This window comes from Malaclemys terrapin, chromosome 23 (genome assembly GCF_027887155.1).
Source record: "Malaclemys terrapin pileata isolate rMalTer1 chromosome 23, rMalTer1.hap1, whole genome shotgun sequence".
Taxonomy (NCBI): Eukaryota; Metazoa; Chordata; order Testudines; family Emydidae; genus Malaclemys; species Malaclemys terrapin.
Genome location: NC_071527.1, coordinates 14,420,854 through 14,434,977, shown reverse-complemented (window position 1 = coordinate 14,434,977; position 14,124 = coordinate 14,420,854). Strand labels below are relative to the sequence as shown.

Below are 14,124 nucleotides of genomic sequence, written 5' to 3'. Positions count from 1 at the left end.
GGTTATATACAACCCCAGCTCCCAATAATAAACAAACTTCTCAAGAATATTGCAGGAAATTGCCGTCTCTGTCTCACACCACATAAACAGCCACCCAGTCCCGTAGGGTCTGAGCATCTTCCATGTAAAGTCCCTAGTGGGCTTCATGGGAGCGCTAGTTCTCCAGTGTGGGGGTAAAACTCAGGGCTAGGGGGTTCTTTGGGTGTGATTTTGTTTTTTATATATATATATCAGAGGGGGATCAATGTTGTCATTTGTATGATGGTAATACTAGACTAAGCTGCTTGTGGTAGGGATGGTCTTTTGTGTCTAGCCTCCTAGGCATTACCACAGATGGGAAGGGCTCTGTTGAAGAGGGAGATTTAGGCCCCTTAAGCATAACCAATATGTACCTCAAGTTCTGCAGCCCATCTATCTTTAAAACCCTACTGGCTTGCCCTCAGCTAATCGCACCTGTCTCTTAGATCAAACTTTCTTCTTAGAGGTGGCGCTGTTTGTTACACTCTTGTCCTTCAACCTAACCCGCAAGGTCACCCTTTCTTGTCAATTTCGCTTCCTTTCCCAAGCCCAGGCTGTGTTTGGCTGCAGGGATAAGCTGAAACCAGCGAGTTCGCTTTCATTCCAGCAGGCTTCCTAAAACCCCTCTTGTATTGATTTTAATGTTTCAAAATTGAATCAATTCAGAGCTTTTGCAAAATCCCCTTTTGAGGTTAAACTGCCTAATTTCGACCTTCATTTCCTATTAAAGTCTGGGCCAAATCCCAGGTTGCTGTAAATCAGACCTGGCTCCACTGGAATCTTTGGACCAGATCTTCAACGACTGCAGCCCTACCGCCGCTGCACTGGTTTGCTATCTTGATCTAAAAGTCGAGTTGCCTCCTAGGTCATTCTGTGTGCAAATCAATTTGACTTTAGATCAGGGCACGGTTTTCCCAGGCTGCGAGCAGGGGAAGGAGTGAGGGAGAGAGCCACGTGGACATAACTTCACCACGGCTGCCGGCCGCACATCCCGTCTACCATCAAGCACAATGTTTTGGTGGTCTGACTTTGCTTTCCAATATTTTGTGCCTGTCTCTTTCCTCTCTCCAGAGTGGGAGAGTTGACCAGCCCCCTCATTGGGAAGATGCAGCTTCTATTAAACGGAGGAGTTGCTTTTAGAAAGCCCGGAGCACTAAGCAGTGTCAAGGGGAAAGTATTGCTAACTGCAAGCATTCAAAAGGGTGAGCTTAGCTTAAAAAAACCCCATGAGCTTCCTTGAAATAAAGAGTCTGATGTTTATTGTTTTTCCTGCTGCCTTTTTTGAGACTTTAGAGATCATGTTTTTCAACCTTCTCCCTGCAGCAATGAAGGCCGGAAACTAAAAGCTGAGCGTTTTGCATAATCCCATGAGTCCAGGAGCAGGGGCTTTAAACATCAACTATCCCGCTTCTCACACTGAAATTACCAGAGTTGGTGACACTAAAATAATACAGCTTAAGCAATTCATTTAATATTGCAGTAGCAACTCCAGGCTGCGGCTGGAATCAACATGGGTGCCGCACTGGCAGTGAGAAACATACAGTCCCCGCCCCGTGCTTTAACTATGGGACCAGCCTTTCTTGATGGAAAGGGGGAGCTGGATTCTATTGTGGCTCCCAGCAGCAGCCTGGATAGCGCTCTCTGGGGCGTATGTGGACGTACAGCACCTGGCACAGTGGGGCCCCAATCTCAGTTGTAGCAGTTGCTCCTGGAAGGCTCTGCCCGTGCCAATCAGCTTGCTGGAGCAGGAGGGCAAATTTCTGTCCTCAGTGACAACTATGTGGCTTGAACAGCAATTTGCTATGTTGCCAATGTCTTATCAAGGGAATCCCACAAGTGTTCTTTCCTTTGGGGGTGTTAAGTCCCCGTGCCAGGGAGGGGGTGCTGCAGAGACCAGGCAGGGACTCCAAGGGGGGGAGGGGAGGATCCTACTTCTGTTTACACAGATGCTTTCTCAAAACAGACAGGTGGCAGCAGCTCCTGGGTAAAGGCTCCTTGATGAAGTTAGCTAAGTTTATACTTGTTCATGGGGTGGGGGATATATGTCTAGTGTGATCTGAAATGGGGGTTCAGGCAAAGGGGGTGATCCTGCCCTGCCATCCACATCACGTGAAAGACAAAGATAAATTGCTCGGTAGACATGTTTGAGAGTCGGGGGGGGGGGAGGGCTAGGGAAATCTCTCCCTCCTCCTGCCCCTCCCCCCCAGATCATCACCCTGAGGGTGCAATGTGGGGGTGTAGATGAAGAGCCCTTCTTTCCTATGTGTTACGTCTCCCCCCGTCCTCCATCCAATCCTCAGAGCATTAGAATCTGTTGCAGCTCCCACCTAGTGGGACTTAAATTCACTCAAGTTGTAGAGGGTCTGGGCCTGAGGCCCCACCAAACTATTTATTTGTACTAGAATAGCACCTATGGGCCCCAGACAGAGATTGGGGCCCTAGTGGGCTGGGTGCTGCTGTGAGGGGCTCACAGTCTGAATAGACAGGGTGGGGGAACAGGCCCAGGGAGAAGAACCTTGCCCCCCCCCCCCCCCCCCCCCGGGGCTGCACCACAGCAGAAGCCCAGATGCTGACTGGCCCCCAGTTGTGTGTCCTTTGAGGAATGATGCTTATTAAAACAGCAGGGCCACGGAGGCACATCCCAGGGGCAGGAGCTGGAGAGGCAGCAGATCTCAGCAGGCCAGGTAAAACTAACAGCAGTTCCTCTTCCCAGGCCGAAGGTGTCAGCTGCTCACCCCCCTGCCAAGAAAGGCTGAGTGAAGGGGGAGGGGCCACCAGGGTGCCCCTGGACAACACCCACAAATGGGTCACCCTGTGGACCCCTCCTCTGCTGGCTCCCTGTCAGTGTGAAATGGCTCTGTCACGCCTACAGTCCGTGTCCTCATGACCCCCCACGCTGCCTCCTAGCCCCACTTCCCTGTCCCCATACCACCCCAAGCGGATTCCTGACCCGCTGCCCATTCCCATGCCACCCCAGGGTGGTTCCTAGGCCTCCTCCTTTGTCCCTATGCCACCCCAGGGTAGTTCCTAGACCCCTTCCCCTGGCCCCATGCCACCCTCATCCCATGGGTCTATATCTCTGTCCCTCTCTCCTTGCCTCCCCCGCGTTTAGCTCCCAGGCCCCGCCCCTTTCCTCCCACGGCCCCGCCCCTCACGTTGAACATTCTTTCGAACGTTGGCTGGCCCGACGTTCTAAATATAGAACGCTGCGACCTCAGCCCTCCGAGGCCAATCAGCGGCCAGGGGCGGGGCTAAACGTGGCCGGCGGCCAATGAAATCGGCCGGCCGAGGCGAACGGCCCCAGTCAGGGCCGGGGCTACGTCGAGGGAGCAGCGGGGAGCGTCGCGCGTCACGGCAGTCGGCCAATGGGGCGGCGGGGTGCCCTGCTCGGCCAATCGGCGCCGGGCTCGCGCGGGCGGCTGGCGGCGGCGCCGGCCAATGGTGCGCGGGGCTGGGGCGGGGTCCGGAGCCCGAGGAGGAGCCGCCGCCGCGGGGGGAGGGGAGGCGATACCGGTCTCGGCGGCTCCGCCTGGCGGCGGGGGGGGATCGGGGCCTGGCCGGGCCCAGCCGAGCCTCCTGCGGGCAGCGGGCGCCGGAGGGAGCAGCGGGGGCAGCGGGAGCCGCAGCCGGCCCCGCCCGGGCCCCAGCGCCGCGATGGGCAACGCGGCCACGGCCAAGAAGGGCGGCGAGCTGGAGAGCGGTGAGTGGCGGGGGCAGCGGGGCCCCGGGAGGGGTGGGGGCAGCGCGGGACCCGGGGGGAGCGGTGAGCGGGGGGCCTGGCGGGGGGAACGGGGCCCCGGGGGGAGCGGTGAGCGGGGGGCCTGGCGGGGGGAACGGGGCCCCGGGGGGAGCGGGGAGTGGGGGGCCTGGCGGGGGGAGCGGGGCCCCGTTGGGGAGCGGGGGGAATACGGGACCTGGGGGGAGCGGGGAGTGGAGGGATCGGGGCCCCGGGGGGAGCGGGGAGTGGGGGGCCTGGCGGGGGGAGCGGGACCCGGGGGGAGCGGGGAGTGGAGGGATCGGGGCCCCGGGGGGAGCGGGGAGTGGGGGGAACGCGGGACCCGGGGGGAGCGGGGAGTGGGAGGCCTGGCGGGGGGAGCGGGGACCCGGGGGGAGCGGGGAGTGGGGGGAGCGCGGGACCCGGTGGGGGTGGGGAGTGGGAGGCCTGGCGCGGGGATCGGGGCCCTGGGAGGGATGGAGAGAGTTCGGGGCCCAAGCCGGGGCGGGGAACGGGGGGATCGGGGGGGGGGTGAATACGGGACCCGCCCTGCGTTAGGCGGCACCGGCCAGGGGTCGTGGGGGCTGGGGAGAACAGTGCGCCCGGGCCTGGGGGGACAGGGCTTAGCAGTTCTGGAGAACGGGCCGGGTGAGTGCGGAGAGATCGGGCTGCTGCAGGGCGGTGCCCCCCCCGCCCCTTCTCCCTGCCTGGGACACCCAGCAGCTCTGTGCCGGCCTGGCTGCATCCCCCCCCCCCCGCCCCGTGAACCCATAGCCCTAGAGCCTCTTTCATCCCTGTGCACCCCTGCCCTGTCCCTCCATGCCCCACACTGCTGCACTTTGCTGCTGCCTGCGCCCCCACCCACCGCACCTCATCGTGTGTCTGGAGGGGTCTGTCTAGGACACCCCTCTCCATTCACATCTGAGGTGTCTCTTTCTGACCCTATGCCCTGGGGTGGGGGCAGGTTGGGGCTGTGGGGACCCTAGGGCAGTGGTTCTCAACCTGTGGTCTGCGGACCCCTGGGGCTCCGTAGACTGTCTATAATTTCCAAAGGGGCCTGCACCACCATTCAAAATGTTTTAGATGTCTGCAAATGAAAAAAGGTTGAGGACCACCGCCCTGGCGTATTGCACCCTGATCTCGCCAACCAGGTGTTGGACGCATTTGCAGGGGTGTTTTTTTGGGGGTCCCCATCTTCCTTCATCTTCCCACTCCTACACATCCACTCACCCCCTCTCTAGCCATAAGCTGAGAACAGTTGGCTGATCCCTTCTCCCTTTGCATTGCCTGCATGCAAGTCCCACTGGTAGCGCTGCCTGCAACCTGTCCGGCCGGTTCAGGGGGCACGAGCCCTGGGGCTTGTGGGTCTCGGCTCCCCAAAATTTGCTAGTAAATGAATGTTTGCTGATCGGGGGCTGGTGCTGTAAAGGGAGAGGAGCAGGCTGGCAGTATAAAATGGGACCATCCAGTGGTGTCTGACACCCCTATGGGTGCTCTCACCACTCCGCTTGCTAGATCTCTGTTCCTGTTCCACTCTGGGAAGCAGCATGGGTCTCGGGATGGGAGGGAGAATTAGCCATAGACTGCTGGCTGGGTTTATGCTTTTATTGTCTGCTGGAGAATATGCTTCAGCCCTCAAAATACATCTAACTGGTCTAAGTCTCAGAATATTTTGTCTAAAGTGAAGGAGGGGGGTGACCCCAAGCTCTGGGTCATGATCTCCCTGCCCTTCCCATGTGAAGTGGGAGCAGGGTCCTGGCAGATAAAAGGCTGGGAGTTGATGGCTCCAGAGGGGCACAAAGGAGTTAGATCTTGTTTTCTCATGGTGTCCAGTTGCTGGTTGCTTCACCAAGAGCCTCAAGTACCACATGTGCATTGAAACTAACTTGCTTTTGTTGTAATCGCTCTTAGGCAGGTGTGACAGGCTGCACTCGGGCGCTGACAATAGAGAGCTGGCTCTTTTAAAAACAAAGGAAGGGTCCGGAGCTCAGGACAGACAGACAGACGGTGCCCCCGTGGAAGATGCAGGGTGTGGAACTCAAAGTTACGTTGCTCAGAGAGACTCTTCTGAATCCTCGGCTGGATAAGGAGAGGAGCCGATCGGACAGATCCCGGGGGTAGCTTGTCTGGGAGCAGGGCAGAGTGCTGGTGCTGAGGCAGGTAGTCCTCGCTTTGCCGGCAGCTGAATCCCGGCGCCAGTCTGCGAGGCCGCGTAGCCAGAGCCGAGGCAGCCCGAGCTGCTGCCAGGAGGGAGCTCAGGAAAGAGGAAAAGGTTCTGTAAAAAGTAACGTCGGTGCCGTGGTTTTCCTAAGGACAAAAATAATCGGTTAAAATCGAGCCTCGCGGGGACGTTTACTAGGCAGTTGGCTCTGTCTGAGAGCCTCCCTCCTAGGTTTGTGCCACAGGGGAATCTCCTTTCACGCACACAGGGTTTGCCAGGTCATTGGTCTGTCTGGTTGTGTGCTCTTCCAGGAGGCCGTTGGCTAGCGTGGCCTCCCTGGATCTGAGCAATGGGCACATCTAACACTGGCTTCCCTGCCACACCAAACCAATGGCTCATCCAGCCCGATATCCCCCCGCACCATCCCAGATAGAATCAGTCCCGTTCTCCCCTCCACCCTCCCATGTACGCACACTTCCTGCCATGCCGGATCCAGCCAAAGGGCCCATCTAGCCTGGTATCCACCCCCCTGTGCTGTACCAAATCCATCTAACTGCCATCCCTGCCTCACTGGGTCAGACCAATCTTTTCCCCTCTCCCCCTCCTGCCATGTCGGATCAGACCATTGGGTCCATCTAGCCCCATATCCAACCTTCAGTCGAGCCTTATAGATAATGTCTCTGAGGAGGCAAATCCGCCCTAGACCACTCTCTCCCCCCGCCCCCCGTGACTATATTTGTATGGCAGTAGCACCTAGCAGCCCTGATCAGGGCCCCCTTGTGTTAGGAGCTTTGCACACACACACACACACACACACACACACACACACACATAATAATCACTGGCTCGTCAACAGCGCTGTTCATTCATAGATCTCAATGCGCTTTACAAAGAAGGTCAGATGGGGAAACTGAGGTACAGGCAGGGGAAGCGACTTGCCCACGTTGACCCAGCCGGCCAGTGGCAGAGCCGGGAATAGACCCTGTCTTGAGGCGCAGTGTGGTGCTCTACCCCCTAGGCAGTATCTATAACACTAGAGAATCCTGTGCAAACACATACAGACCCCGCCGTTGGGTGTAGCCAAGACATTGGGCGCTGGAGTGGAGCCCCAGTTAATGGCCAATAGAGAGCAATCCTGCAGCTGGGATGGAATCTGGCGCCCACCTGCAATATCTTGCTGTCATCAGTCCCACACGAGCCACATGCCTTTGCTGTGCCAGGAAGGTGGATCTCCCTTGGCAGTGAGCCTTGGTTTGGGCTGGTGATTTCAGGACCCACCTTCCCTGAGGCTCACTGGGCTCCTCCGTTTTCCAGGGGTGGGGATGGTCAGAAGGCTGGAGGTGCTGTGGAATGGTTGCATCTTGCCAAGCCCCTGTGAGGGGAAGAGGGCATCTGTTGCGATCAGACCCAGAGCTGTCTCCGCACCCGGCAGCGTCTGTCAGTGTTAGGCCCCAGCGTGCGTAGGAGTGGGGGGCGGGTCAGTGGCCGTTCACAAAGAGGGGAGGAGGTTGGGGAAGACTGAGGCTCCCAGGTGCAGTGATTTGCCAGAGGTCAAAGAGCAAGTTGGTGGCAGAGGCCAGTCCCAGTTGGCGCCTAGTTCTGCCCTTCTCTAACCCTTGGACCCCACTGCCCTCCCGTGGTTGGGAACAGAACCCAGGAGTTCTGACCCTCACCCCCACCCCTGCTCTAACCCACTAGACCCCACTCTGTGCCCGGCGGTGATTTTTGAACTGTGGTAGCTCCATGCTGAGCTCAGTGCCAGGTACTGCACAGGTGCAGTGAGAGGCTGTCCCTGCGCCAGGAGCTTGCAGCCTGAATAGACCAAGATGGGCAAAAGGTTGAGAAAAAGGAAGTATCATTTGCCTTTTCCTGACGGGGAATTGAGGCACGGCTACAACCCAGAGGGCCTGACTCCAGCCTCTCCCCTCTAGACCTCACCCCCTTCTCAGAGCTGGGGAAAGAACCCAGGCGTCCTGGCTCCCAACCCTTCCTACTATGACCACCAGACCTCCCTCTCAGAACTGGAGAGAGACCCCGGAGTCCTGATTCCCGTTCCTCCACCTTAGCCACAAAATAACCCCGGATGGCGTGGCGGAGGGTCAGATCAGGGGAGCTTGATTGAGACCCACCCTCCCATCCCTTTAACTGGCGTTAGGAGCTCTGCTGCCTTTTCCTGCCTTGGCTGCACTGTAGCCGAGCAGTGGTTCTGTGCGTTGTGGAGCTACCAGAATCACCTTTCCGTTCAGAGCAGGAAGTGTGTGTGTGAGAGAGAGAGAGAGAGCTACCCTTCATGCAGCAGTGTCTTGGCCTCTGGTTGAAGGAGCACCATCAAAATACCCGTGACTAATCCCACGGGTGACGTTCTATGAATGGGATAGAGAACGTATCTGGGGTGCTTCTGCGTAGGGTGTTGATATGGTCCTAATTACTGTAGTATCTGCGCACCTCACATGTGAGTACAGTTACCTTCACCGCATCTGTGTGGAAGGGGCAGTGCTGTTCTCCCTGCTTTATTTGTGCCGTCCTGGGAGGATTTTGGAGATATTAAAAAATGTCCCGTCCCTAAATGAGGCTGAGAAGTCAAACTCTTTGCGCGCTGCTCATCCGAAAGCCGACCTGGTAGCAGGTCAGCTGGAATGCTTGGCCTTCATTTTGACCTTTTAATATTTTTTGTTACCTTTTCAGTATAAATTCCCTGGGATGGTGAAATGACGTGGTTTTGAACGAACGTGGAGCCTTTGAGAAATGTTGGAGCAGGGTGTTCGGGCAGCTTGGAAACGGTTTCCCAGTGATTCCCAAATGGGGATATTGTCCAAACCGCCCTGTCCTGCAAACAGCTCTGGCTTTGGCAAACTGGCACTTTCTGAAAGGAAAACATTTTCATCAAAAAATTCTCTCCCTCCCTGAACCTCTCCCTCCTCGCTGGGTTTCAGAGCCCGGCTCCAGCCCGAATGTCTACAGTGCAGTTTTTAGCCCCTGAGCCAGCTGCGGCTGAGTCACACGTCTTTTATTGCAGTGTAGACACATCCTCAGGGAGTCTGGCGGGAGCTGAGATTCAAACCCAGGTCAGGCAGGGTAAGCGCTCTAACCACTGGACCACCCTTTCTCTGCTCAGCCTGCCTGGCAAGGCACAAACGTTTGCCAAAATGGCAGGGAATTGAAAACTGAGCAAAGGGGATGTCCTGTTGTGCTATTAACCTGTGGAACTCACTGCCACGTGACTGTCATACCATGTTGTGTTTCTGAGAGAGACCAGGATTCAGAACCCAATACGACATTTAGGTGGACAGAGTGATGATAGTGAGGGGTAAGAAAACTAACCAAGGTGGCTGGAAAGGCTATTGACCTTCCCTCTTCAGAGCATGAGCCGCCCTCTGCCAGAGGCAAGGAGGCATCTCCCCTCTGGCAGGTGATCTCATCTCGACAGGGGTCTTGCACCTTCTCCAAAGCAGCTGGTGCTGGCAGCTGTCAGAAGATCCTGGGCTAGATGGACCTTGGGTCTGAGCCAGTCCCTGTGGTTTAAAGACTCTCCATGTAATGAAGGGCGATGAAGCTCTCCCCTGGCTGAGCCGCCCCCTGGGCTGCCTTGCTAACCTGCCTGTGAGCACAGGTGTTCCTGGCTTCCTCCTTGTGACAGCCAAAAAAGAAAAGGTGAAGTTGAGAAGCAGAAGGGCTGGGACGAGGCCTGGACGGGTCGGAGTTTCCCCCCCAAGGCAGAGCACGCTGGGATTAGTGTGCGGCGAATGGTGACCTTGGCACGAGCTGGATGCTCCCCTCAGCACCCCTGGGCGATGGCCCGCGCCAGCACTGCTGGGCCACAGTCGGCTGCTCCCTCGGGCCTGGTGGTACTTAAGAAAACAAAGTTAAGCCTTGGAGATACAGGGCCGGCTCCCCGGCGGGTGCAAATCACCCTCGGGCCATTGGCGTCAATGGGGCCAGATCCTCGGCTGGTGTGATGCAGTTTTCAAGTCAATCCAGCCTGCGATTCACGCTACCTGCGCCTCTGGCCCATTGACTCGGTGAAAGCACTGTCTGAGCTCTCTATGTTGTTTTATATCCGTTTTCCGTGAGGAACTTGGGCTCCGATCCTGCAAGGACACGGGTGTAACTCTCCTCCCATGAGTAACGCTCCGCATGTGGCATAAGGGTTTGCAGAGTCAGGGCTGCGGACAGTGCCACGCTGGATTGCCCAGTATACCGCTGTGCACGTGCCAGTCGCCTATCTCCCGGCTGGCTCAGAGGCAGGTGCAGTAACCCCTTAGTGACTTTCTCTGAGTCTAGCCTCTGCCAGGCTGGGATTAGGGGGTTCCTGTGTCCATTGAGATGCCAGGTTGGGGGAGGGGGGTGATTTGTCCGTCTCCCCCACCAGGGGCAGCCAACGTCCCAAGAGAACTGAGCAGCATCTGCTGAAAATGTCTGTTTCCTGCCACCGCTGCTCAGTTTCGCCTGGCAGCCAGGTCTGCAGCAGAAGCCTGGCTCTAACCAGCTCCCGGTGGAGGGGCCAGGCAGTGGTGAGGAGGTGATTGTGGGGTGCCCTGTGCTGGGGCAGACGGGCTGTGGCACTGCCACCTGTGGGCCTCTTTGCACTGGGCTTGGAGATCAGTTCCCAGGCTGGTTTCTGACTGGTGAGCCCTGGTTTGTTGGGTGTGCGGGGTCAGGCTGGGGATGATGATGGCTTTAAGGGAAGATATTAACCGATGTGGTTTAGTGCTTAGACTGGGATCTTTGGATGGAAAGGACACAGCGTCTTCCCAAAGACGAGTCAGGATCGGCTCGGCTTCCACATGGAGAAACTGAGACGAAGGTGAAGTAACGCCTAGATTTGGAAGAGAACTCAGGAGTCGGGGCTTCTTGTCCCCCCTGCTCTGTCCCACTAGATCCAGAGCTGGGGATAGAACCCAGGAGTCCTGAATTTCCCCCCTGGCGTTCAGCACTGCTCACCACAGCTGAGAAATGGCTACTGCCTTCCCTGATGCTGCCGTGCTCCCCGCGGAGCCCCCTGCATCACGCCAGGCTCTTCTCCTTGGCGTCCCCACAGGGCTGGCAGGGTCCTTCCCGTGGCAAACAAGCTCTCGGCAGCCGCATCATAGTGTGAACCCGGGAGGCATCTACCATGTGGCCATGCCTTTCTGCCCTGAGCAGCGTACCCCACTGAGTGTCTTGCTGTGCTGGTTGCAGGCCTTAGCCTGTAGGGGGCGCTTTGGGATCAGAAACTCGCAAATGGGGAAATCTGCTGGAGCGTCAGCGTTGGCACAGTGGCACTTTCACCCCCCCGATCACCCACAGAGCGATGCCCAGGGAGCTGATCTCCCAGCGTGCGTGTGCTCCTGCCATCGGCTGCTCTCACCGAGAGATTCCCCGGGGAGACGGGCATTTCCTCTTGCAAGTTAATTATTAAATGTGCCTGGGAGAGGGCCGGCGCCGCCCTTACATATTTTGATTTTAAAAAGACACTTGTCCAAGGTTCTAGGCCTGGGACGGGCAAATGTTTTGGCCTGAGAGCCACATCGGGTTTCTGAAATTGTATGGAGGGCTGGTTAGGGGAGGCTATGCCTCCCTAAACTGCCAGGCGTGGCCTGGCCCCCACCCCATATCCAACCCCCCTGCTTCTCTCCCCCTGACGGCCCCCCGAGGACCCCTGCCCCTCCCTGTCCCCGACTGCCCCCTACCCTCCACCCCTGACTGCCTCCCCAGGACCTCTGCCCCCATTCAACCCCCCTGTTCCCCACCCTCTGACCACGACCACCCACCACCCAAAACTCCCTTGTCCTCTATCCAAACCCCACTGCTCCCTGCCCCCGTACCACGCTACCTGGAGCACGGCGGCTGGTGGTGCTACAGCTGCGCCGCCCAGAGCACCAGGACAGGCAGCCGCACCGCCTGGCTGGAGCCTGCCACGCCACCGTGCAGCACAGAGCACCGGGTCAGGCCGCGGCTTTGCAACTACGCTGCCGCCCAGAGCATTGCACCGGTGGCGCAGTGAGCTGAGGCTGTGGGGGAGGGGGCTAGTCTCCCGGGCCAGGAGCTCAGGGCCTGGGCGGGAGGAGCCCGCGGGCCGTAGTTTGCCCACATCTGTTCTAGGCCGTACTGCACCATCAACACTACAGCTTCAAACCCGGCAGCGTTACATGATCGGTCCAGCCGGAACTGAGCCCGGCAGCCGCAGCCCGGGGCTCCCTTCTGCCCTTTCATCTAGGAAGCAAACCCTCAGCCCTCTCCCTGCTGGGGTTGCCACTGGTCCAGGTTTCCCCGTTGTTTGAAGTAGCTGTCCTGGGAAATCGGTCCAGTATGCAGGGCCAGCTGGCCAGTTTTATGGGCGCAGGGTCATACCAGGTGTCCCATTTCTCGTACCTCGGAGGTGGCCACCCCACTCCTCAAACCCTCTCATTTGGGGGGGGAATCTCTCACTTTCCCAGATGGTCACTGGGTGGGGATGGGGACAGGGCCGCCCAGAGGATTCAGGGGGCCTGGGGCGTTCGTACTCATCCGGCGGTGGTCTGGGTCTTTGGCGGCATTTCGGTGGCGGGGTGCCCTTCAGTCACTCTGCGTCTTTGGCAGCACTGAAGGCCTCCCGCCGCTGAAATGCTGCTGAAGACCCAGATCACCGCCGGGCCAGGGCTCGCGGGGCCCCTGCAGGGCCTGGGGCAAATTGCCCCATTTCCCCCACCCCCCGGGCGGCCCTGGTTGGGGAGCACTTTCCGCAGTCTTGGTGACGTAGAAGAGAACTTCCTGCCAGCCACCCCTTCCCTGATGGCTTGGATACACTACTGCCGGCAGCTGGGGCGGTGTGGACTGGGGGAGGACTGCACAGAAAGGCTGGTTCCAGGCCATGGAGGGCTTTATAGGCCATAAGCAACACTGTAAACATCAGCTGGAGATCTTAGGAGCTCAGATGTGGGGAAACAACTGGCACGAAGTGACTCTAATTTCTAGGCTCATCCGAGCCTTTCGTTAAGGATTGAGCAGGGTGTGTGGGGGAAGCTTCGTTCCTAGTGGAGTGTGTTCTGGGCACATGTGGGGAGGCCTTGGGGCCCTCGCAGGGAGCTGGTCTGCAATCCTTGCAGGGTTTGATGCATGTTGGAGGAGGCTGGGGTGTGGGGAGGTCTGTGCTGCCTGCATCGTCCCTGTTCTGGGGTTAAATGGGGACCTTCCGCAGCTCTCGATGGGGCGTCTGTATATAATGGAAAACCCGCTGGGCTCGCTGCTGGGCTGTGTGCTGGGGGATGGGGAGGGTGCTCGGGCTCAGACCCGTCGAGGGGCTGTCTCTGCGACAGCGTTCATTTGGCCAAGCTCGAGAGCGAGCAGCCCCGCTGCAGTCAAACACGCGAGTTTCTGCATCCCCACTCGTGTGCATCGCTAGGACTCCTGGGAGCACCTCCGGTAGCAATTAGAGCTGCAGTAAACTGAGCCACTGGATGGATTTTCCCAGTGAATTGTGGGAGAACTCGTCCGTCCTCTCTGGCCACCTGGAGGGGAGGGGGGAATCGTGGGAAGCCGTTGGAGGACTAGTGGCACTCGAGGGAGGTTGGCCTGTGTCTACCCTACAGAGCAGTTGTCTTAGCAGCTGACGAGTTGGGCTAACTTGCGCTGTAGCCCATAGCGTCTCTCGGGCCAGCTGACTTGTGGGTGGATTGGAGGCAACTCGAGTTACGGGCTGCACCTGAGTTAACCGTGCAGTGAAGATCAGCCCTGAGCATGTATCTAAGCTCTCCCCATCTTGGAGCAGTTGCTTTCAGCTGGGTAAAATGGGCCATATTGGGCCTAGATCAAAGATCCTTGCATTGAGCAACAGTGCAAGGGCAGTGGGTGCTTGTCTCCTCCCCTTTGGCTGCCTGAGGGTGCGACTGAGCTGGGAGTCGCTCTGCCTGGGGTGGCAATTGGACAATCTGCCCCCTGGGTGTGGTGCGGGATTAGTATGTAAACAGCTGCCCACCCTACTCTGGCTCTGCTGGGATGTATCAGGGTCCGTGTGAGCCTTGAGGCGGTTGCTGGCATTGGGCAAACTGAGCCACCAGGGCCTCTGACCTCTCGGGACATGCCTGAGTGAGTCCCAGGAGGGATCAAACCGGCGACCCCTCCCCTTTGCCTGCACTGCACCTTCCCCCTGCACCCTCTTGCTTCCATGGTGTGAGCTGCTGACCTGGGTCCCCTGTAGCAGCTCCAGTGTAACAGGGGATGGGAGGGAGTGGGCCTAGGAATTTAGGACAGGAAGTGAAGATGAAGGAATCCC

The 14,124-nt window shown here is 58.2% G+C and overlaps 1 protein-coding gene across 1 annotated transcript in view; it reads left to right on the top strand.

Moving 5' to 3' along the window:
* The first annotated feature begins 3,549 nt into the window (after nt 1-3,549).
* Nucleotides 3,550-14,124, top strand: part of LOC128828393 (cAMP-dependent protein kinase catalytic subunit alpha) — a 47,536-nt gene continuing 36,961 nt past the window's right edge. Inside the window, exon 1 of the mRNA XM_054013056.1 lies at nt 3,550-3,718. Coding sequence (XP_053869031.1) covers nt 3,673-3,718 — 46 coding nt within the window. The 5' untranslated portion in view covers nt 3,550-3,672. The remainder of the gene's footprint in view (nt 3,719-14,124) is intronic.